Below are 26,439 nucleotides of genomic sequence, written 5' to 3'. Positions count from 1 at the left end.
CTCCATAGCTCAGGAACTGAAGTAAAGGCAGAACATCATGGCAAAGGGATCGATGAGGAAGGCAGCTCAAGACATGGCAACAAGAAAACAGAGAGAGCTCTGCTCATCAGGGACAAAAAGAGCATTTTTGGGCTCACATGAAACATAATCTCCTTAGCTTTAACTTCTTTGTGGAGTTTCTAGACTCAAAGAGCATAAATATTACGACAATGTTAAGAAAAAGGGTTAAAAAAGGTGGGAGCCTTCCTTTTTTTGTCTGTTGTTATTATTTTAGTTTTACCGTTTTTACCTGGGAATCATTTCAAACATACCAGAAAAATAGAGAATGTCATAGCAAATCCTGTGCACCAATCACTCAACTTTATCATATCTTACCACTGGGTCATGTTGGTTTCAATTTTTCAAGAGAAACATCCCACAACTAGGGTTAAGGAGCATACCTCAGCTTCACATTCATCCTCTTTTCCCCAGAGTTAACACAGGCATGAAACCAGTGCTTATTATTCTCATGTATGTCATTGAACACTTCTGCTACACGTGTATACAGTGATGTCTATTTCTTAGGCAGTTAAGCTTTCTGTAAGTAGTATCATATTCAAGGTATCATTCCTTACTTGATATATTTATTCAATTTATGCTTTTGAGATAAATCCACATTGAATAAAGTAGTGATAGCATATTTATTTTAGGAGCTGCATATCATTCCCTTATATGATTGCCCCCAAATTTATTTATAAATTCTACTATTTTGCATTTCATAACTATTTCTGCAATGCTATAATGAGCACCTTATAATTACTGCCTTCTTACCTCAATATTTGAGCTTTCTTAATTTGTTTACCTATCAGTGGAATTCCTGGGTCATAAAGTATATTCATATTGCAAGAGTGAGTCAGTGAACTCATCAGGTGCTGTGAAATATTTTAAAATTTCCAGGGAAATAGAAAAATTTTAAAGAGACACACAATACTTAACATCTCTAGCACATCACATGAAGTACTAGCTCAAGGCAATGCAGTTTCAAGAGTGGGTCTCATTATGTTCCTTTCAATGACATCTTACTTTGTGACACTGGATTTTCAATGGGTGCTGTGATTTAAAAAAGAAAATCACGTACCTCCTGAAAATGAATATGGAGCAGAAAATATGGTATCTAGTCTTGTTCTAAGATTTGAAAAGTTGTGTATATCTAATAGTTGCACAAATCTCATTTATAATTTAATTTAAAATGAAATTCAAATATTATTTTATCTTAGCTGGGCATGGTGACACTTGGCAGTGTCACAGGAGGTTGAAGCAGGTGGATTCCAAGTTCAAAGCCAGTCTCAGCAACTTAAGGGGGCCCTAAGCAACTTATCAAGAACCTGTCTCAAAATTTAAAAAAAAATTTAAGGGCTAGGAATGTGGTTCAGTGGTTAAGCATCCCTGGATTTAATCACCTGTGCAAAACACACACACACACACACACACACACACACACACAATCACATACACTCTCTCTATATATCTATATCTATACACACACCTATATGTGTATATATATGTGTATATATATACGTATAAATAATATAATAACATATATATTATATAACATATATAGGGACTATTACTTCTTAGGAAAAGTTGGAAGAAATTGGACTAATAATAACATCCTTACAAGAAACTTGCTGAAAGAAATTAACCTGAGTCACCCATAAAAGATCACCAGTAAAAGTATAACAGATGCATGATCAGTGGAGAAACATCAAATGCAGGTCTCAATAGGAAACTGCAGGACTCCTTATTCAACAAGAGAATATTTTGGCAAAAATCCAGGATCACTTGCACAGTGATACAAAACCACATTTTTGCCCATTACAGACTTAGTGCTATGGGTTCTCTCAAATATAGTACAACCTAACCAAAACTTCTTGTGTCTAGTAAAACTCATAGCAAAGGCATTGTTGTGAGAAAATGGCTCTTCACTTCTAAACTTGACCTTTGCCAATTTTGTGCTCTGTGGTCTCCTCCATTCTGCAGCTTGGGGTCTGTTGGTATTACAATGGCCTACACAAATGGGAGAATTCTTTCCCCTGCCCTACCCTCATCTTCAGCTTTCCCTTTACCCTACTTGGCTGGATTCTTTCTGGAGTTTAGTGATTGTTCCTTTGCTCAAGGACTGTTCTCATAGGAAAAGGCAAAGATTGAAAACTCCAAGATTCATGAACATCACTTGAGAGTTCCTGGATACTGCTCAAATTGTTTATGTAGGCCAACAGACCTACAATGGAATTACCTTCAATGGAAATAAATACTCATACAGCAGATCCTAAAATTAGTTTGCACAAAGTTTATCCAACAGTATTCCTACTAAAGCTAAATATAACCACATTTGAGATATGTCCACATATCCTTGACCAAGTATTAGAATATAAATAGGGACACATATTTTCCTCCAATCCTGATGAGGGGAGAGGGGGTGTAGCTCAGCAGTGGAGTGCTTGCCTGCCATAAACAAGGCTTTGGATTTGAGCCCAGCACTACACACACACACACACACACACACACACACACCACACACACACATACACACACATATACACATACACAATACAATAAATAACCCTGATGAGTGACCACAAACTGATGTTCAGAAGGCAGAATCCACTTCTCGGAAAATCAGAGTCAGACATTTCCTGGACTTTCTCAAAGTGCTGTCATTTCAGTACCAGTCCCTCTCACTCTTCCCAACATAACTGTCAGATAAGATCCACCAAATCCAGACAAATCAAAAAAATCTGGAACAATACCTGGAAGATACTTTTTAATGTAAGACTTCATAATGGTAATAGGAATATGTATTGAGGTAGATTAAACATATGATACAAAATAGAAGATTACATAGTTTGCCATATGCATAATAATTTTTTTAAAAAACTGTAAGTAATGTACAGTGGAGATATTATAACCTTTTAGTGTACTTCACTAATGAACAAATGAAAACCCTTAGTCAAGATGACTAATCTAATGGTCACTCATTCTGCTGGTCTTCTAAGTTCCATCCCATTTTAACCCCTTGCAGTCAGCAGAGATCAGTCCCTCCCTTATTTTCAGGCTCTTAGTTTTGTTTTCTAATAGTACAGTTGCTTGGGATTTTTTTCAACTGGTTTCTGTGAAGATTTTCTTTGCACAGTGTGCTTTGTGAAATGCTGCTGTATGCTTTATCAACTCCCAAGTGTTGTGAGATTTTATACACTTCTGAGTTTCTTCATTCACCTGCTTTGCCAGACTCATGCACAGTCTAAGGAAGAGAAGTCATAATCAATATGGATATAGTGTGTGGAAAATTTTGAAAATTTTCCTTCATAGGGCAGAACTACTTTTTTCTAATACCATACAACACTCTTTACATACAAGCAATGCTTTTCTTTGAGCACTTTCTATGTAATTTTTTATAAGTTATCCCTACCATGAAGGTCAATTAATGAATTTGTGTAATAAGTTCATTGGCATTCAGGAGAGAAATTGGTTTTAAGTCTTACTGATCTTGTGAGATGTATGGGTTTTGGTGATGACAAATGATACAGTCAAGTCACATTAACTCATATCCATCCAACTGTTTTTAATTATTTAAATCAGTGTCAATGCCTTTTTGAGCTACAAAAAAAAAATGGATTGTGTGACTAAAGGTTGAATTATTTGCAGAAACTTAGTTGCATCAAAGCAGTATAAACAAGGCTTTAGTGCTCTGGATAAATTGAATATAATCTATTCCCTAATCTGAGAGTGTAAAACCAATCCTGATTTTACAATGAGTGTGCAGGAAGTTTCAGAGAGAGTTTGGTTGAATGGGTCACGAAGAAACTTCAAATTCATATTCAAGAATTGTTTTCAAAATCCTACTTTGCATTTAGCATTGTACCAGGGCTTAGGGTTGATCATGTTTATATTAGGGTGCATATGTCATTTTTGTCCTCATGAAAACCCTGCACTATAATTTTATTGTCATCTTGGAAACTGAAGTTTGCAAAAATAAGGAAGATCGCCCAAGATTACTCATCAAGGAAGTGTTAAGGCAGGATTCAAAACCAGTTCTAATTCTCATGGTATTGCTGTTGATGTTGATGCTGTGGTTGTTGTCAATCACACACACACACATGTGTGAACACACACTTCAGTATGCTTAAACTCATATTGATGGCATCCAGGCTTTTCTAGGCTGAGTTACATTATGAAGGATAAAACCAAATTCATTGAGCCAGGAAAATAGAGCTGAGGGATCTAAGGGAGCCTGAAAAAAAACAAGGTAAATGTTTAGTGGTAATTAAAATAGAAATTTGGTAGATTGAGGATACACTAGTCAGCAATACAGATGGTTGTACAATGTCGACTTTGTCCTGTAAAGTTATTGTTGATTCTGTGCATTTAGGGGGATTGTAGTAAGTGACAGCCTCTTTATTCAATCACAAAATTGTTGACATTTCACATTAAAAGCAATGCTATATCCAATGTTAGGAGAATTTTCCATAGTTCATTACAATAACCTAAGTCTTAAGCTGTTTTATCTATACCCTTCCTAAATTGAACTTGCGAATCAAGAAAAGCTCATGTAAATTAAATGAACCATATAACAGATTCCCTCTATTTTATCATCTAAATATTAAGTTTAAAATATGATGAACTGTGTTATTGTTGAGGGTTTTTTTTGTTTGTTTTACATAAGGAACTTTACTTGTTACTTCTTTTAACACAACAATTTCCACTCAAGATGATCAGGTTTACAGTATAAAGAGACAGTTCTTACAAGTCAAGGCACTTACTGGACCTGTTACTGCTGATGTCCAACAGGACTTACCAAGTTCTTACAGACATGTAGCCACTTCTCATTGCTATATAGAGAAAGGGATGCTGAAACTTCTGGAAATAGCATTTTGAATTTGATTCTCATATATTTTTCCATGTGATTGATTTCTACTTAATGTCTCTTCAAGTCAATGCTTTCAGAGAGGCAGTTAACTTAGATCTGAACATATTGATTGACTGGCATCCTTACTTAGGTAGGGTTTCTTTGGGAGCTGTTATCTGTTTGAAGGAATAAGAGGCAGATGGAAAGGCGAATAAAAAGTCAACATCATTCTTCTTTCTTTACTTGCCAGGGGGAGATCAAGGTCACATAGATTCAACCTCGCCTGTTACACTTTCTGCATTTGTAGCTTTTATATAATGATAACTTCCCTTAAAAGGAAGACCGATTCTAACCCCATTCATAGTAGGTTATTAAAATATCCTGTTAAAGAAAGATTGTTATTCCAGTAATTGGTTTTCAAAGTTATCTAATGAGTATGTCACTGAAGATTGATAGTTAGAGGTTTTTTCCTATAATGTTTTTATCACGTAAGGGCACCAAGAGGAAACAGCACACCCAAACTGTCTACCTTAGCTACTTTTAAAGGAATGGATAGGGTTTAGGAAAACGAAGAAAGGTCAGTAATTATTCCTGCCCATTAACAGTGCAGGTAGGGGAAACCAGGCTACCACCCCTAGGCTTGAAAAATTAAGGGAAACAGCATTTAAATAGAAATAGGTCCTCCATTTCCCAAACCTAACTGGACTATTAGTCCTAATTGAACTAACCACAGGTCTGTTTCCATGAGGTTCGGAGCCAAGTGAAGAAAGGGGGCAAAGTAGATCTGGAGGGAAAATAGAAGAACCACAGCACAGGAGAAGGAATTAAAAGTTGATGAAACCAATAGTGGATTGACTTCAGCAAACCCCACTGAATTGTAGCTCTAGGAAAAGGATGAAAGTCAACATTAATCAAGTGCTGCTCTAGCAACTACCATATGTAACAAACCACCCCAAATTTAGAACAGTTTTACTTTATCATACTCACAGTTTCTATTAGCTAGAAATTTAGACAGGACACACTCAGAATTCCATATGATGTATGGATCTTTCTGACCCCCAGGTATCCGCCGTCAGACTGCCCATTGTGTGAAGAAGGGCCACGGGGTGGTGAAAGCTACATTCTGTAACCCGGAAAAACAGCCCAATGGGAGACAAAAGAAGTGCTATGAAAAGGATTGTCCACCCAGGTAACCACTGATAACATAGAGCTGGAGCGATACATATCTGCTTACAGTGACTCTAATTAAACAGTAATCCAGTGCTCAGTGACACAGGAGGACTGTGGGCTGGTCAGAATAGATACAGGAAAACTGTTAGAGTTTTCTGAGGCTGTGCTATTGCAGCCTGTGGCTAGCTGTGAGGACGTTATCTTCCCAGAGAATGGTATTTCTTACAAAGATGATGTATGGTTGTTTGTTAGGCAAGACTAAATCTTGCTGAAGAGAATTCTTCGTGGTTTACCCACAAGTTTTCAACTAATCGGTTTGGCTTTTCCAAGGGCACTTTACCATGCAAATGTAGCCTTCAGTGTGAACTGGCACCTTCAGATCACCATGCCCACTCATACTTCAGATGAGCTGGAAGACAGGACTTAGACAGCAGGCTTTCTCTACCTTGGCATTATTGACCTTGGGGGCTGAAAGACTGTTGTGGGAACTGTCCTGTGAATTGTAGGAATGCTTATGAACATCCCTGGCCTGCATCCACTTAGAGGGATACAATCCAGGTTGAGACAGGCTGAAATTGCCAAGTGTCTTCAAGGTGGCAAAATCACCCTTGGTTGAGAACCATTGTTATAGAGATACTCACTTGCTAACCACGTTGGTTCAAGATAGCCGACTATTCCAAAAGTTTTCTGCATTTTCATTGTACTTGTTTTCCCTCAAAGGTAACGAGCCTCTACCAACCAATAAATTCCTTTGACACTCATCAGATAGCACCCACTGCACTAATGCCTGGGAATCTTTTTTTACTTTTCAAAACCACTCTTTGTTGGACTGGCCACCTTCTTAAAATCAAAGCTATTTCTTTCCTGAAAACAATTTATCCCTGAGGCTTACATTCTTTTTTATGTTTTGATAGAGTCTGCCTTGGCCCTTATATTTATTATCAGCCAATATTTGTTGAGCATCTACTATTTCTCATGAGAGATGCAGTGTGGTATAAACCAAATACTTTTTGCCAGTTTTTGAGCACATACTTTACTCTTGGCCATATGTTAGAAACATCTTGTGTATTCTCTTTATCTTTCACAACTACTCAGCTAACTATTATTATGCCAGTTTTCCAGAGGAAGAAACTTTTTCTTCCTCACTCAATAGCATAAAACTAGTAGAAGGCAGAGATTTGAACCCAGAACTGTATGTCTCTAGAGCCTATGCTGTCTGCTATACACAACAGGCCCCCTGAAGAGAGGCATGCACTTCTCCCCTTTTGGGGGCTGTGTTCTAGTGAGGCACACACTGTGCTCAGGGAGGTGGGCACCAAAAGACCCAGATGCAGGTGCTTGCCTGCTATGCAGAGAGGAGAGGAAAGCAGGGATATCAACTATGCACATGAAAAGGCTGTGGGTTCAAAACCAGCTCCCTGTTTAGGACAAGACAGGCATTGGCATATTATCATTCACTTGTCACTAAAACTTGGCTTCAGTATTTTCAGAATTCACTTCCCTTAAGCATGGTTGTCTTTCCCTACCTCTACCCTCCCATCACTAGAACTTTCTAGTTGGTGGTAACAGGATAAGGTACAGCTGTGGCACCAGAGGGAGCTACCTGCAGAGACTGGAGGACAGGAGATGAGCTGAAGCTAAATCCCATCCTAGAGGTAGACCTAGAGGAGATAAAGAAATCCCTAAGTGACAAGGCTTAGCCCTGTGCCTTGGCAGTCGCCCCTGAAAGCAATAGTGTGGTAGGCTGAAAAATGGCCCCAAGACACCCACATCCTAGTATTTGGAGCCTGTGTCACCTTATTAGGGAAAAGGATCTTTTCAGATGTGCTTAAGTTAAGGATCTTGAGATGTAGAGGGCCTCCGGGTTATCCAGGAGGGCCCTAAATGCCATCACAGGAGTTCTTGTGAGGTAGACAGAAACTCAACACAGAGAGAGAGAGAGAGAGAGAAAGGTGATGTGAAGAGAGAGCTGGCCTTGAGGGTCGGAGCGATGCAGCCATGATCAAGTATGCAGTCAGCTGTCACAAACTGGAGAGGAAGGTCTAGAGCCTCTAGGGGAGTACGGCCCTGCTGACACCTGGATTCCAGCCTGGTAATACTGATTTTGGACATCTGGACCCCAGGACTATAAGAGATTAAATTTCAGTTGTTTTAAGGAACCAAGTTTGTGGCAATTTGCTACAACAGCCACAGGGTACAAAGGCCACTTCATGCAAAGGTAATACAAAAGCAGGGGAAGAGCAGAGATCCCACCACCGGGTCACAGATGCTCCAAAGCTCTTTTCTTGGGGGTGGGTAGCAAAGGATTTGGTTTTTTTTTCGAATGATACAAACATGTTTGGTTTTCAAGTGTTCCCTTATATGCTGAGATGCTTCAGAAAATGAAAAATTTATACTTAATTTCTTGGACATATGAACAAACTGTATAACATGAAGCTTACAGTCAAGAAGGCAATACAAGATACACATGCATTGGCAAGGTAAGACCTGTCAGGTACTTTCTCCAGGGCCCTGCCTCCTGCTGCTGATCACAGGATCTAGCCTTCCTTGAGCCTTTGTGGCTGTCATCTCTTCATCTCTTGGCTTTAAGAGCAGCCCGTTAGAACAAGGTCAATAATACCCTTTTCTCCAGCTACGCTTCTTAAGCTGAGCTCATGGATATAGCTTGTGGATCCAGAGCAAACTTTTGAAATAGTCCAATTATGTAGCCTTCTCTCATGAAATTAGTCATGACGCCCAGGTAGTCAGAATGGCAGTGCTGATTGCCAGTGCTGATGCCGGACAACCGACAGCCACTGTGCAGTCCCAACCATGCCGACATAGCATCCAGAGCTGGGTTTTCTTGGTGATATGATGACTATTTCTCCACCTTCTGTCTTCTACATCATCATGCTGCAGGGGAGGAAAACAATTCATCCTGTTCCCCAGCCTCTGATGTCAAGTTGGAAACATAATTTCCTCCAACTCCCTTCAAACAAGCTAGAGATTATACTTAAGGAAGAAGAGCAAAGAGGAAGCAATTTGACAAGTCTTTAAATCTTCACCATTTGGGAGCATTTTTTAGTTTTTTTGTTTTGCTTTTTTTGTTTTGTTTTGTTGCTTTAAGTTCCTTTTCTTCTGTTTGCAGCTATTTCCCACTGTCTGAATTTCTTTGAGGCTATTTTTGCACAAGATTAATGCCAGTGCCTCGGCTTGTGGTCATTAAAGATCAACAAAATTAGCAGATCAAGCCTGAATCAACTCAGTTCACATCTCAAACTAAAGGCACAGCTTTCAGAAAGATATTAATGATCCCAGGGGTGTCTTTGTAACCCTGAAAGTTAAATATTTGCCCTTGTTTTTAATATCCAAGGTGTGTACACATACACACACACACACAGAGGCATTCATACATACTTACACATTTATATTTAAAATCAATGATATCTGTGTATAGAGGATTATTTGTCATCAGCCAGCTAAATTGTATTGAAATTCTATTTTTTTAATTTTTTTATTTGATTTAATTAGTTATACATGACAGTAGAATGCATTTATGCACTTTGATATGTCATACAAAGATGAGATATAATTTCTTATTTTTCTGAGTGTACATGTTACAGAATCATATTGGTCATTCAGTATATATATATATGCATGCATAATATGTATATACATTATTGTATATATATATTACTATATATATATAGTAATAATGTGTGTTTCATTTTTTATCTTTCCTATATTTATTTTGTTTTTATGCTGTATGCATATACTCATACTCCCTTCTCTGAATCCCTATTATTTTATTAATTTATCTGGACTAAAACTTTAAGCAGAGTATCAATTAGAAAGTCTGTGTCGTGCTTCTATTGTGTGGAACATTTTTGTTGAAAGATGAGGCTGTCATGCTTGGTCAAAGATTTCAGTTCCTGAGAATGTTAATTAAACACAAAACATGCAGGCATAATTTCTAGAACTGTGTTCCGCAGTAAAACATGATAAGGTAAATAAAATTTCATGAAATGGCCAGATACAATGGTTAGTTTTCAGAAGTCCTTCTTATTTATGGCTGATTTCAGCTTCCCTAGGTATTTATGAAGTAACCAGGAGACAGAGGGTGAATATTACCCCACCCACCTGTGGTATATGAGGTGATGACTTTTCAAAGAAATTTGATGTCATGCCTTCGGGGTAAGGACTGAGAATTAATTAGCCAATTTTTTAAAAATACACAATATTTTCTAAACCCTTTCCATACTCCATATTATTTAATTCTGCCAGCAAGCCTTATTGATAGATATTTTTCATTCAGTATATCAATGAAGGAGCACACAAAGCCTTCACCAGTTTTCCAAAGTCATTTGGCTACCAGTGGTAGAGTCTGGATTGGCTCCCAGATCCATCCATGCTGAGAAGCCGCTGCTTATGTTACCATACCACGCTGCTGCCCAGGATCTCAGGATGAGCAAGGTTGAGAATGAACCTGCCACAAATTTATAATATTCCTCTCCCATTAAAACACAATGAAAATTTGTGAACAAGCCAGAAAATTTGGCCCCAGAACTAAGCCATGCATGTAAATTCACAAAGAGATTAGATAAAAGAAATAAAATTAATTTGCTTTTTAAAGAATAAATAATAAATGAAGGTCACTCTGTTAATAGTATTTATTTTTACAAACTTAGCCTAGCAGTTCGTTTCCTTGGATACAAATTTCAAGTGGCAACATCTTCCTCTGACACCTGATTTCCATGGTATCTGAAAAGCTCATATTTACCACTCAGAGCTGTTTCTTCTCCTCCCCAGAGATTTCATGGACAAGGCTTCTTTTTGTTTCTCAATCACTTTTCTTATAATTCTCATTTATTTATTTATTTACAATTTTATTTTTTTAATACACGACAGCAGAATGTATTATAATTCTTATCTCACATATAGAGCACAATTTTCCATACCTTTGTATAAAGTGTATTCATGCCAATTCATGTCTTTATACATGTACTTGTTTTTTTGCATTGTAATTCTTATTACACATATATACCACAATTTTTCATATCTCTGTTTGTATATAAAGTAGGTTGAGACCCAATTCGTGTCTTTATATATGTACTTTGGATAATGATGTCCATCATATTCCACCATTCTTGCTAATCCCCTGTCTCCTCACTTGCCTTCCCTCCCCTCTTCCCTATCTAGAATTCTCGTTTTTACATTCAGTTTCAACATACTGTGTGTTCCCCAAAGGAATTTTCAAGACAGATTTTTTAAAAAGATTTAATAAAAGCTTTTGATTATCTAAACCTAAGAAATATGCACCCTGCTGCCAATGGTTTTTAGGACAAAAGCCTTGCATAGCCTGTTCCAGGATAGAGAAGCCTATCAAGAAAGAAATTCTTTGGAACTAAAGTGTATCTGACTGCAGAAAGAGGTCATTTGAGTCTCTTCTCCCTATTGACTTCTCTCTGAACTTTGGTTTTCAGCAAAGCAAAGCTCTGAAATTCTACAGCTGTGGTAGCGTCCAGCATTTCCAAAGTTTTCAATAAACATCTGATAGCAATTCATCCAACTCTGGCAGCTGCATGTAGCTTTCAATGCACTAAAGAATGGCACATGATTTAAGTCAAGCTCAGCACTGTTGCTAGTTTGGCCTGGATTATTCCTTTTGTTGGAAGGCTGTCTTGTATATTATAGGCGGCTTGGCAGCACCTCTGGCCTCTACCCACCGGATGTCAATAGCACCCCACCCTCATTTGTAACCATGAAAAATGTCTTCAGACATTCCTCCCCTGGGGAGGGAGTATGGGACTCTCCACTAGTAGAGAACTTCTGATCTAAATAAACGAACAGGATCACTGAGACCAGGGAATGCCCACAAAAGAGAAGGGAGGGCTGACATGGCATGTGTTAGGGACAAGAAAGCTAGGGCAAATGAGGTTGGAGGAGCAGGATGTCGTCAGAACATGAAGACAAGCTGTGCACGGGGTGAGGAGGGGAGGGTGCTTATTATAGGAATGGTGGTTTTGCTGGAATTTAGAATGTTCATTAATTGGATGCTGAAGAATAAATGCTATTAGGAAAAATAGTACAAAAAAAGTTGATAATTATTAAAGGTTTTATTTTTAAGAAAATTACTTTCTGAGTAAGAATATGACAAATTCAAACTTGGCCTTTCAATTATCTGAGTAATGAAGGTTAGAGTGAAGTGACCTGATTCTCTGGCAGTCTGAGCTACCAAGCCAGCACTGCCATGGGAATGGGTAGAAGGGGTAGATAAGAGAGAGGGTCAGAGGTTCTCCACCCCAGCCCTCCTACTTCATCTTGGGAGGAACTCGATCCAAAGTGAACTTTCCCAGGACAACTGCAAGTTCTTCAAGGGTCTCTCTCTCTCTCTCTCTCTCTCTCTCTCTCTCACACACACACACACACACACACACACACACACATGCACAGATACACACATTTCTATGTTATTCATAACTCATTATAAAACGACAGAGTCTATTCTTTGGAGAAATATAAATTAGAGACAAACAGCTAAATCCCTTTATTTGGTACCGAAACAACAGTGGTTTCTAACCCTGACTTCAAATAAGTCATCAGGAAACTCTAAGAAAGCACCAATGCCCTGCCTCAAGAGATTCTGAATCTTCAATCATTCCTGGACATGACTTTTTAAAGCTGACCACATATTGATACACTGAGAATCAGTGGTAGAGTACCAGTTCTTAGGACTTTTACATGATAATTGGGAAGAGTTCAACTTGTGTTCAGTGGATAAAGAACAATATAGTCAATGTCTGATCATTTGTCCAGTTGTGTTGGATATTATTAAAGAAAAAATTATTCAATGATACTTCTTAAAAATATAGTAAGAAAACTTATTCAGGACCATTGTGGTAGGTATAGGGATTTTGCAGTGGGAAAGAGACTGGCCTGAACAGGGACATGGACAGACAGGAACCACAAGGTGCAGGGTGGGGATCAGTGGATGGGAAAATATTCAGAAAAAAACATCAGGGATAAGAAGGGATTTGGGCTAAACTGACCTAATAATTCTTACCAAAAATAAATCAGAGTGATCAGATATTTCTGTAATGGTGAAGGTTGAGGAGCCCAATCAGATATGATAGGTGATCAGATATCTAGAGCGGGAGGTTCTTGTGAAACTGATTCAGCAGGGTTCTCTGCTAAAAGTGGGTTTTTAACAAAATAATGCACATATTGGGCCTAGGAGAGAATCCAGAAGCCTGACTAGTTTAGTCAGGTTAGTTTGCTGTTAATTCCATGTTGACTAAACTAGAAGGGTTGTTTTGTTGAGGCAGAATAAACATTTCTGCTGGGTATTTTGTCCCTGAATTCTTTGCATATTACATTGCCCTTCTCAACAATTGCTGAGTACTTTAACCATATATGTTCTATAGATATAAATATAAAATCTCCCATACACATAAAAATAGCATTTTGTTCTTAATCTCCTAGAAGAGGTGGGGCTATGGCAGAGATCAAGAAGAATGAGATAGACAACAGACAGCAACTTGACAATGGCTCCCGAGACCTGGGCCTGGAAGACCTTTGCAGGAAAAAAAAAAAAAAGGAGGTGGTTTTCACTTTAAACCACTGATGAGCTGGGTTTTTTTTGGGGGGGGGTTGGTTTTGGTTTTTTGTTTTGTTTTGTTTTGTTTTTGTACTGAGGATTGAACCGAGAGGCATTAAACCACTGAATCACTTTTTATTTTTCACTTTGAGACAGGACCTGACAAACCATCTTAATGTGGTTTGTGCTACTATAAGCTATAACAGAATACCAGTAGACTGAGTAACTTATAAAGCACAGAAATTTATTTCTCACAGTTCTACAGACTGGAAGCCCACGACCAAGGCATCAGCATTTGAGCTGGTGAGAGCCTTCTTGTTCTTGCCTCACATGGTAGAAGGCAGAAGGGCAAGATGGGACAAGCATTGTGTCTTCACATACCAGAAAAGCAAAAGAGCAAACCTTCTTCCCAAAGTCGACAGAGGCATTAATCCATTCCTAAACACTTCCATTAGGCCCCACCTCCCAACACTGTTGCATTGGGGATTAAGTTTTCAACACATGGATTTGAGGAGACATATTCATATGCACATGCAAAATGTCCTCTAGGGGACTTTTGAGAGAGTTCCAGGAAGAGAAAGCAAGAACATCCATTATCATTTTGTGATGACACAGCTGAAATCTCTATAGCAAGTAATTAGATAAATTGGGTTTTCAGTCAGTTCAGATTAAGAGCTTTCCAGAATGACATTTTAAATATTCAGTGGTGTGCTTGGCCTCCCTTGGAAATGTCAGAGGTAAGACAAAATAATTAGGTTAATACAGTGGGCATTTATTTACTTCACATCATACTTCCCTAATAGCTCTTTATCCACATAAGACAACTAAATATTAAATCCCCAAGGATAAATAAGAAATCTTAATTACTTATTAGCTAAAGACTATAATAAAATCAATTAATAACTTTCTTAAATTATTTTTAACTTGAGACTAAAAGTATGAGAATCAAAAAAGTCCCCCCCAATCAATTTAATATTTAGCAAACAAAAATAATAGTACAAAATTTTATCTTCTTCTGAATTGACAAAATTCAATACTATCTCAAGGTCAGGAATGAAGGATTTCTCACCATGAGCTTTTTCCCAGGAAAAATAGAAATATCCCACTTCATTACATATGAAGGTATGAAGAACCAGGCTACCCATGGAAGCAATGGAGGACCCAGACTACACTTGTTCTGTCTTCATCACTGGGAAAAGTTCTCACAATGATAGAGAAGGGAAAACAGAGAGGGCCCCCAGGAGGTCTGTCTGCCATTTTCAAAAGCACTTCATGTGACCAGTGGGCCCATATCCAGGAATCATGAGTCTATTCCCTCATAGAGAATGCACACACACACACACACACACACACACACAGGCTTGTTTGTCCTCAGGGAATCCAGCATATTAATTCAGTCAACAGTTGAACTTGTTAACTATTGAACTTGTTAAGAACAGCTGACCTGTAAGAAATTATCTCACTTAAGTTTCTTCCTTTTCTACTCCTTTCTTCTCAAAGGGACCAATGAAAATATGGACAAGTAGATTACAGGAGGTAGAGGGCAAAAATGAAGGCAATGTCCCTGACTGACCATTTCCTAAATAAACAAGAATTGGTATATATGTACCTGCCTCCTATTCAAATAAAAAAGTATTCAATAAGAGTCTGGAGACTAATTGGAATTTTTAATACCACAGTAAAATTATCAATAAATTGTAACAAATGATGGGAGTTCTTATAATGCCAGGTTCTGTACTATACTACTTTGCATGAATTGGTATTTCATTTAATCCACATCACTCATATAAAGTTGATATTATCACACTTTTTTAACAGATGAGGAAGTCAGGCTTAAATTTGTTTGAAGTTGCAAAAGCAACTTCAGTTTTCTGGACTGAAAAGAAAGGACTTTTTTTTTTCATTCAAAAACATGCTATTTAACAAACACTTATGCCCTGTGTTGTGCTGAACTCTGGGGCTACGCTTGAACAAATCACCTGGCTCTGTCTGCAGAACATCTCCTGGCAGACTGAAGTAATTCTAAGAACTTCTCAGTCCTGTAATCTCTGATTCTCATCTGCTTTCTCTTTCTAATGGTTAAATGGATGTACAGGTACGTTTGATGATCTTCCGAAATGTTCATATCTGCCTGCAGGTGGTGGGCAGGAGAATGGGAAGCATGTTCCACAACATGTGGGCCCTATGGAGAGAAGAAGCGTACAGTATTGTGCATTCAGACCATGGGCTCTGATGAGCAAGCTCTCCCAGCTACAGACTGCCAGCATCTGCTGAAGCCCAAGGCCGTCATTTCCTGTAACAGAGATATCCTGTGTCCATCGGATTGGACAGTGGGCAACTGGAGTGAGGTGAGTTCAGGGGTTCAGAGGGAGACTGACATTATTCATGCTTCATCAGCCTTCCACCCATTCCTCCCCATTCACCAAATCCAAAGTGACTCAAGGTTAAATTGCATAATAGACACCATCAATCACCTCTGGCCTTTTTACTCCAGTTCCCACCACCCAGTTTTTTAGGATCTTCCTCTTTCTTGTCCATGGTCAACTAACCACCACAGATGAAGTAGATACCACTAGTATAGGCTCATGACAGCTAATTATAAATTGTCAGGATTTTTGCTGGCCTGTCGTTAAATCACTGGTAATAAACCAAGGCTCTCCCATATCACCCCAAGAGCCAGTTTGTTAAACATTTGCCAGTAAATCGTTGTAGTTAACTAAAACCAAAGAAGTATTGCTGTAATGATGAGGAATATACTTTACACTCAGAGAAACTCGCTCAAATCTATATCTATTCAACATGTGTTCGGGACATCTATTATTAGCCACATAGATTCAAATAAGCATTGCATTGTCCCCAGATTAAGTTGATCTAATTCTTTGAGTGTAAGTAGAAGTCAGAGTGCTAGAAGTTTATGAGAAAATCCCAAGTTTAGAGCCTGGTTCTGTTGGGCCTCATTGTGTCCCAGAGTGATTAGGGAAGTGCTGTTCTTTCCCCATGACACCTGGAGTCTGCAGGGTCTTCATCTTCGCTGGCCTGAATGCATTTCAGTCAATGGCCCAAGGAATGAAATGACTAGGAATAAATGATCTCCGAAAATCAATAGGCATGAAGGTTGAGATGCGTGCTGCTGACTCCATCTCGTGATTTTCTTGAGAAACCATAAGCTTCCCATAAGAACATAGGCAGGAACGCCTCTGAGGACTTAACTTCAGAGGAAATGGAAAATATTTGATCCAGGGGACTGCCACAGAAAGTCAAAACTAACTCTGTTGAGAAAGTGAGCAGTGTGATCAAATGGGATCAAATTTCTGTGTTTAAAATGATATTTGAAGCTGGATGCAGTGGCACATGCCTGTAGTAATCCCAGCAGCTCGGGAGGCCAAGACAGGAGGATCAGGAATTCAAAGCCAGCCTCAGCAACGGTGAGGTGCTAAACAACTCAATGAGACCCTGTCTCTAATAAAATACAAAATTGGGCTGGGATATCACTCAGTGGGTTGAGTTCCCCTGAGTTCAAAACCTGGTACCTACTCCCCCAAAAATTGATATTTGAAGTGTTAGAGCTATTGCTCAGAGGTAACACACTTGCTTGGCATGTGGGAGGCACCAGGTTCAATTCTCAGTACCACATATAAATAAATTTTTTTAAAAGGGTCTGTTAACAACTAAAAATATATTTTTTAAAAAATTATATTTAAGTATAAACTAAGGAAATCATTTTTCATCTATAGCTTATTAAGGTGTTCTGAAAGTATTATCTAAAGAATTTCTAAAATTTTTGTAGTAAAGTTGCCCTCTCTTGTTTAAATGCAGAGCACTCATTTCAGTACATCAGCTTTAATAACCTTCACAAAACTATCTTTGGTTAACTCATAGTCAATGTTTAGGTTTATTTAGCTTCTAATTCTCTGCAGGATGCACTGTTGGGCATCTAAGTAAAAAATGAAAAATGGAAATCATGGTTCCTAGATTGTAAGATCTTCTGTCAAAGGAGAGCTATCCCACCACAAAAAAAGGAAGGAAGGAAGGAAGGAAGGAAGGGAGGGAGGGAGGGAGGGAGGACGGGGAAGGTATGCGGGCAAAGAAAATATACTACTACCACAGGTGCATTTGGGGTTTGTGCAGGTATCCATGTGCACATATCAGTGATAAACCAGAACTTTCTCCTTGCTATTCTTGGGAGGTAATAATCTTAGCATGAGGCTTGCCTGGCCTGTTCATCTGCTGCCACCCTAGATTGCTGTAAATTACAGTGTTGTCAAAATAAGGCTGAATGGGGTATTGTGACTGGTCCATTAAATCTGTTTACCAAAAACGTGTTGGCTGCATCCAAAACAGTTAATAATTCTTGTCATGTAGAATTTACTAATTGCCAGAATCTTAATGCTTTCTCAAAGGTCTGTAATTACAGATTTGGCTGAGAAGTTCTTCTTATTATGTTCACATGTATACACAGCATAATAACCTGTCTTCACTGGAGAACAAGGGACAAAAAAGTTGGTATGATGTGACGAGTACTTGTCTCTGTGGATTCCAAATCACAGGCATTGCATAGTCATTTGACAACACACATGGAATCTCTAGTTTCTACCTTGCACTCAACAAAGCTGAGCAGAAAGCCTAATCCAGTGCCTTCATTCAGGAGATGTTATTAGAAATGCTTTTAGTAAATCAACATCAAAAGATTCACCAAATGGGTGTTCCTTTCTTCCCTATACTGAGCTTCTCTCTAATGGGCTTTGCTAGAATATAATGAAATATCTTTTCATTGCAACTATACCCAGATACTTTTTTAAAAAAATATTTATTTTTTAGTTGTAGATGGATGCAATAACTTTATTTCTTTCTATGTGGTGCTGAGGATCAAACTTAGGGCCTTGCACATGCAAGGCTAGTGCTCTACCACTGAGCCGAAACCCCAGCGCCCCCAGATACATTTTGTAAAAGAAATGACAGAGTGATTCTTGATATAAAGTATTATCTGAATTTTGTCTTGATACCAACATTATTTGAAGTAGGGGAATACTCCAACTATACATACTCAGTTTGTCTGCACTGGGTCATTGGATCACCCTGGCTGAGCCTAAAGCTCTAAGGTAACTGAGCCAAAGACCCAAGAACTGAGATACTCCTAGATTCCCATAGATTGGTCCTCCCTGGCCAACCAGGAGGGGAAGAAGAAGGAAAGGCAAGTTTATCAGCTATCTCCCTATCAAGGTATCTCCACCAACCCAAGGAATGAGAGGACATGCTAGGTCGACACTCAACCCCAGCCCAACAGGGATCAGAAGGGGGTGTTTTCTCTCTGCTGCCCCCAGGAAGGGGCTTACTGCCCCAGTGACCAGCATGCTCGCTCTCTCTCTCTCTCTCTCTCTCTCTCTCTCTCTCTCTCTCTCTCTCACACACACACACACACACACACACACACACACACACACCCCTAAGCTCATGCTCTAGACATCCATCCACATTCTCAAATTTTACCAAGAATCTGCTCTGTCCAACTTACTTTGGGGGTTCAGAGGGTAAAGAAGAGGAACTCTGTTTATTTTAAACAAAAACAAGGCATTAGAGTTTCTGGAGTTTCCATTTTTCCTAGGTGTATCACTTTAGGAGCATGTCTTGCGAGAAACAGCTGATGCATAGTGAAGGGCATAACCCAGAGAACATGGCTCCTGGGTTCAAATCCTGGCTTTGCCACTTATTAAAAGTGAAAGTTTAATCTGTCGTTCATTGACTTTAGTTTTCACCAGCTTGTTTTGCCCCACTTCCCTTCATGTTTATTTGGCCTGTTTCTCCCACTGGTTGGCAGGCAGCCATAGGTGCAATTTGGTTTGATTTGATTTGGATACGCCTGTGGCAAGCCTTCAGAAGTCAGGCTGAGTGTGTTTGTTTATACACAGCTACTCTTTCCAAAAACATGTCAGGCAGTGTGCAGTGAAAGGGCTCTAGACATTGAGGTGGTGAAATAGAAGTCACGGTCATGGCTGAGAGCAGAGATCAAGATCTAAACATGAGGATAATAAGGTAACTGTGATTAAGCTTCAGTTTAATCCAGTGTATTGAGGCAACAAGGCAGCACTGTGGGTTCTATAATTGTTTCTATGTGAGAGATGGAAGGTACCTCTTCTTCCAGAGACACCTCAGTGTAATAAATTGCCAAAGTATGTGAGGTTTTCAATAATGGCTCCAATAATAAAATTAGAAAATGGTCCAGTCAGATTCTTTGTAAAACACTATGTTAGGTGGATGATGGATGGATGGGTAACTAATAAAGGCACTGTGTCATTGATAATTGTAGCTGACTTTGTGTATCCTAGCAGGCAGACAAGTGGACGGAGATCCCAGACAACCATCCAGGTTCTAATCTTGTACTTCATAAACTCACATCCAGTCTCAGGAAAATTATTTCACCTTACAGGGCCTCAGTTTCTCAACAAAGCCGTCATGTTACTTCATGTTACTTCTATCAAATAGATGAACAAACTTAAGAGAATAGTCATTTTTCTGGGTTTTCTAGCCCTGGCAATCTTTAACTGTGTGGCCTCAAGCTAGGATTAACCCCCTCTCAGCCTTTCCTCATCTATAAAGAGAGGGTTATTATAAAACTTGAACAAAATAACCCATGTAAGCACTTGGTATAGTACCTGACAGATAGTAAGTGTTCACTAAATGATGACTTTACTATCAGGCAAGTGAACAAGGGACAACTTTCCATGCTACTTTGATTTTGCAAGCCTTGCCCATCAATGGCATCCAAACATCCTGAAGGGATTAATCTGTGGTCCCTTGATTTTCCACCTACTCCTTTCTTTGCTCAGGGATATTTTATTCATAAAACACTATCTGCACAGTGCATGGGCATGTCGGTTTTTCAAGGGCCAACACAAATACCTGAGACCTGAAAAAAAAAACTAATGCATTACTTCTGTTAAAACAAAGGGACTCTGAAAACTCAGCAATCAATATTTAATTATGTATTTATTTAAACTATTTATCAATTATTTTGTATATTAAACATTTTGAACGTTAATATATATATGTTAATCTACTTTTGCTTACTGTGACCCAAATACCTGATAAGAACAAATTAGAGGAGAAAAGATTGATTTTGGCTTCTTAAGGTTTCAGTGCACAGTAAGCCAGCTCCATTTCTCAGAGCCTGCCAAGAGGCAGAGAATCATGGCAGATGGGCATGCCAGAAGACAGCTGCTCAACTCATAGCAGCTGGAAAGAAGGAGGGAAGTGGCAGCAGAATATGGACTCTTCCAGTTCCATGCTGGAACTTCTTCCTCTAACTGTTCCCACCTCCCAGTAGTACATCCAGCTACAAGTGGATTCATCCACTGATGAGTTCAGAGCCCTCATGATTGAACCATTGCTTCAAAGCCCCACCCCTGAACCTTGCTTCATTCAGGGACCATGCTTTTAATGCAGGAGCTTTTGGGGGATATTCCAGATCCAAACCATAACAGCATTTAATCCTTACAACAGTGTTATCATCCCTGCTTCACAGGCAAAGAAACTGAGACATAAAGAGTTTGGAAACTTGCCCAAGGTCACCTAGCTGCTAAGTAGTAGAGCCAGGATTTGAATACAGCAGCAAAGTTTCTATTCTGAGCACTCTGCCATACTGCATCTTAAATGCCTGCAAAATACAACAGTATGACAGCTCTTAATATTCATAGGAAATGTATTATGTTTGTAAATAATTTGTAAACCATCTTTTCTCACTTTGCTGGAATTCCAAACTGTCCCTAACGATTGCTGTGATATCAAAGTCTCTCAAAAAAAAAAAAAAAAAAAACGAGTTACCCTCAACAAATAATTTCAAAAACAAAAAGAAAAGAAAACCTACCAACTTTTTTTTTTTTACAGCAAAATATGATATTTTACTTGAGACTACAGATGTACTTGAATAGATTGGATGGGACACGTGGTGGATCCTCCACAAGTGGACATGGTCAGGATCTGGGAAGATCTTTAATCTGCCTTTCTGGTGCCTGACAAAAACACATAAACAAGTGAACAAAGCAATCAGCTAATCAAATTTCTAAGAATTTATTAGTGAAAGCTGTTCACAAAGGTATTAGGGTAGAGGGTGACTAAAGAGACTAAATGCCTTCTAATACTCCCGTTTCAGTGAAGATCTCAGGCACTGTATGGGGCTGACCCTGGTGATCTGACCTTGATTGCCCTGTGTTTGGCATGGGATGTCTGTAAGAGCCAGCATCTTCCAGACATCAGCAGCCTGTGCTCTGCCAGGGCTCCTGGAGAACAGATGTGGAAGATAATCCTGTTTGAGGAAACTGCTCAGAGAAAACCAGTTGGGTGCCATGTTGACTCTCTTCATCAAGTCTGATTTGTTTTTTTCAATTATCTAGAATACTAAACTAGATTACCCCAGAGCTGCCCTAACAAAGTACCACTGAAACTATGTGGCTTAAACAACAGAAATTTCTTATCTCACAGTTCCCAATGCTGGAAATCCGAGATCAGATCCTCTGCAGGGTGACTTCCTTCTGAAAACTGTGAGGAGGAATCATTATCTCATGCCTTTCCCCTGGTGTCTGGTGGATTTCTGGAAATCTTTGTGTTCCTTAGCTTGCAAATGCATGACCAAAACCCTCATCTTCATCTACACATGATATTATCCCTACATATATGTCTCTGATTTCAAATTTCCCCCTTTTTTCGTTTTAGTTTTCGGCACTGAGGATTGAACCTAGGGGCACTTTACCACTGAGCTGGTACTTTATGTACCCCGCCATTTTTATTTTTGGCTTTGAGACAAGGTCTCACTAAGTTGCTCAGGGCCTCACTAAATTGCTAGGATTAGCTTTGAACTTGTGATCCTCCTGCCTTAGCCTCCAGAGTTGCTGAGAGTCACAGGCCTATACCACCATGCCCGAATAATTTTTCCTTTTTCTAGGAATACCAGTCATACTGGATTAGAGCCCACCTTAACAACATCATTTTAACTTGATTTCCTCTAAAGGTCTATCCAAATAAACTCACGTTCTGAGGTAGGCATTATAAGCCCTCACATATCTTTTGGTGGGAGGAGGAGTACACAATTGAACCCATAACAAGCATTTAATTTTAAAGCAGATTTTAGAATGAGATCTAATCATTATTTATAAATTCCTAACACTATACATTAAATGTTTTTATGCCCAAGTATTATCTCTTTCTATGCTTATCCATTTAGCCAAAATCCTCTGATAAAACTCCATGTTTTTTAAATAAACTCACTCTGAGCACCACAGTTCTGGGCCCATTATGAGTCCTCCCCTTCCATTATGAGTCCTCCCCTTCCCTTCCCTGCAGTGCACGTCAGGTGGGTGGAGTTGACCAATTTAGCAGCAGACCTCTTCCTCAGCAGGCTTCCCCCAGAGGCCGTCATCCAGGAGTGATGGCAAGGGAGGGCAAGATAACTCCCAGAGAGGGAGTGAACAGATTGACAAGCTACTTGCCTGGTATAGGGTTCAAAATTATAAGGTAAGAGCATATGATAATCATAGCTGAAATTGGTTTGGAGAATTCTGAAACGACAAATTGAGATGGGTTCCAAAGGTGGTGTTGCTGTGTACTGCATTTATCTCATCTGAAGGGCTTGACAGCTCCTAAGGAGATAAACACAGTCGAAGATGTACTGGAAGAAGCGTGAGGCTGAATACAAAGCATCACTGATTCTTCTGTCCTGAGTGTAAGAAAAGGCAAGCCAGTGCTTAGTTCCGGTGTCCCTGGGAGGTAGCACTGTAATTCTAGGGCACAATATGACACAGTGCTGTGGAATGGCATCCATGGGCTGGGAAGATTCAGTGTCTCCTGGGTAAGGAAATAGGGGTGTCAGAGAACATATGGACTCCTCCCAGACCCAGGTTTCATGAAGTTTTGAACTGCCATTGGGAAATTGGGCCAATGGATGCAGGGTATCTGCCTTTTTTAAGAGAACCCAAAAATCCGGGGGTTTTTAAAATATGAAATTACTAGTTTTTGAAATTTTGGTCACTAATTCAGTTTTTGTCCTTTTTGTGTGCGTGTGTATGTGTGTGTGGTTTTAAGATTCAACAAGCCAAAGAATACATGTTTATAAGCCAAATTTAGTCCTTCCTTAGGCTGCCACTTTGGAACTCCTGTTAATTTGTACCAAAATTTAATGCATTTCAACTGAACAGCCAGCTAGATAGCTATTAGTAATTTCTGCTTTGTTCTTTGGGGTTCAACAGAGTCACACACTTAATAATATTGTTTAGCTCTTGAAATCTGCAGGTTAAAAGACCACATGCCCATCAGTTAGCCTGAGAAATATGAATCATAAATAAATAAATAAATCCAGCAATAAGCCAGAGGGGAACATGGGTCTCCAGAGTGTCTATACACATGTGCCTGCCCTTACTTCACCACTCAACAGGAAGTTCTGTGTGCCATGCTCCAAAAGAACAATAGAGATTGAGAACCTCCAACCCCTCTGCTATTAGCATCCCTGTTGTTATCAGCATCATTATTATAGCAGCTGCAATAATAGCTTCCAGTTACCAATCACCTTGCAGAAATCATGTACAGTTTTCAGACCATCCTTTTAGCAGCCTTGAAAGGTGGGCACTAATTTCTCTCAATTTCCAGATGAAGATACTGAGACTTTGTTTTAGTTCACCCTTGCTTTGCTGTGACCTAAAGTCCAACAAAAGCAAAGTAAAGGAAGAAAAGTGTACTTTAGCTCTGTTTCAGAGGTCTCAGTCCACAGATGGCTGATTCCATAGCTCTGAGCCCAAGGAGGCAGAAGATAGTGGAAGGGAATGGTGGAATAAAACAGCTCAAGTCACGGCAACAAGGAAACAGAGCTCTCCATTCACCAGGGACAAAATATAAACCCCAAGGGCACACCCCCAGTGAACTGCTTCCTCTAACCTCACCCTGCCTGCCACCCAGCTAATCTATAATAGTGGATTAATCCATCAATTTTTAAGTTAAAACTCTTATAATCATTTTGTCTGTGAATATTCTTACATTGTCTCACCTAAGAGCTTTTTTGGGAGACACCACATATCTAAACCATAGCAAGCATTGGGGAATTAAAGCTATTTTTCACAAGATTTCCAGTTCTTTTTTTTCCCTCCATAGTTCAAGGTAAGAACAGAGGAAACATATTTTTCTAAATGCTTGTGAAGAGATATACTAAATTCTCACATCCCTAGGGGGTCATTTGAAATATTTCAAATTAAAACAATTCATTCCACAAAGGAAAAAAAAGGGGGTGGGGGGGTGGACAAAGGGAGCAAAAGAAGAGAAAGAAAAGAGAAATCAAAAGAGTTTTCTATTATGTTGCTATCTACTCAAATAACTTCTTGGAAAGAAAAACTGTAAGAGGGGTGGCCAGGTGCTTGAGGACAAGTGGCATTAACCAGGTTCCCATTCATGAGAAAGCTGTCTCCAAACCAAGCTGCCTGAGGCAACTAGCATGGAAATGTGTTCAGACAGACACTGAAGAGTTTTGGTTGGATGGTAAATTTTTATAGAGTGGAAATTTGAAAATCCAAGAGGTTCTGATTTGAATATAATAAGAGGAGAGAGACTTGCAGTGATTAAACTGGACGGAGCATAAAGTACTTGAAACACAAGGGTGGAAAAATTGTGGCAAAACTGGAAAATAAACATTTCCAGCCTCACTTTCCAGCTCCAAGTAAATCATGGAAAGTGCTGGAAGATAACATATTCTCGCTGGTGGGCTCCCAGGTCTTTGTTTGGTAACCTCAACTTTGGTCCTAAAAAAAAAAAAAAAAAAACAGTATGCACTCCTGCTCATAAAGCACAACTCCCACCAAAGAGTCCTGAGAAGGCAGTCTTAGAGCAGGGTGTCTATAGATTTTGTTGGTATTTTCAAGTCACTGCTTTGCTGGTTGAGTCCTAATCTGCAGTTGGCCTCTTCCTCAGCTGTCCATTCTGTGCTCAGAGCCATCTCCTGCTTTTCAAAGGCGTTGATTTCACAGAGTTGTTATATATCAGTGAATGATTATGCTCCATTAAAACAAAATAAAGACAGAGCTTCCTACGCTGATATTATTTTCCTATATAGAGGAAATTGAAAATAGAACTTTAGAAGGCAAGGAACTTAAGCTAAAAATAATGCATAAGCTCATGAGTAAGAATTTTCCCATTCTTGTTATTTTTTTCCCCCGAGGCCAAACGATCACTTAATAAATATATACAAAGTAATCAGTGTGTCTTAAGAACTATCCTGGAATGCAGTTATGAATAAGAAATAGTTCCTGCCTTTGAGTTACTTTCCAGAAGTCAGAAGTTTGGTCAAGTCAATGAGCTAACTCCACGGATAGCTACTTGTTCAGAGTGTCTCACTAGGTTTTGGCAGGAAAGACAGGATGTAGGATGAACCTGATTTTTACTTACTCTAAGACTGACTTGCAACCTTTCCAAGCAAGTTGCTGGACTTTTCTCTTGTGGGACCTGGAATAATCATTCTTGTCTTGTAAACTTCACAGGGATATCACAAGTGCCTCATAGAATAATAGCTATCAAGTCCTTTGAAATCCTTTGAGTGTTATGCAGTCCCATCCTTAATAAACCTTTTTGAGGTCAGGGATACAAGGCAAATGTAAAATGGTCAGCAAAGGCCCGAAAGTGGTCCATGCTTAAATGCCAACTTTTTGGTGGTTGTCTTAAAATGCCACTGAAAAGGAAATGGAGTGGTCAGGCAGAGTATGGATACCTAAATGTTGGTGTTATGTAGTAACTATATACAACTTATGGCTGCTGAGATCGATAAAGTAAACGTTTGTTTTTT

At 39.1% G+C, this 26,439-nt stretch overlaps 1 protein-coding gene across 3 annotated transcripts in view; it reads left to right on the top strand.

Moving 5' to 3' along the window:
- Adamts12 (ADAM metallopeptidase with thrombospondin type 1 motif 12) overlaps window positions 1-26,439 on the top strand; it is a 334,703-nt gene that overhangs the window by 228,669 nt on the left and 79,595 nt on the right. For all 3 annotated transcript variants that reach the window (XM_078017184.1, XM_078017196.1, XM_078017188.1), the window contains exons 17-18: window positions 5,948-6,074; window positions 15,769-15,979. In XM_078017184.1, coding sequence (XP_077873310.1) covers window positions 5,948-6,074; window positions 15,769-15,979 — 338 coding nt within the window. The remainder of the gene's footprint in view (window positions 1-5,947; window positions 6,075-15,768; window positions 15,980-26,439) is intronic.

The sequence above is a fragment of the Ictidomys tridecemlineatus genome, chromosome 1 (genome assembly GCF_052094955.1).
Source record: "Ictidomys tridecemlineatus isolate mIctTri1 chromosome 1, mIctTri1.hap1, whole genome shotgun sequence".
NCBI classification, from domain to species: domain Eukaryota; kingdom Metazoa; phylum Chordata; class Mammalia; order Rodentia; family Sciuridae; genus Ictidomys; species Ictidomys tridecemlineatus.
The sequence above is the reverse complement of the archived record's forward strand: the minus strand, read 5'-3'. Positions and strand labels throughout refer to the sequence as shown.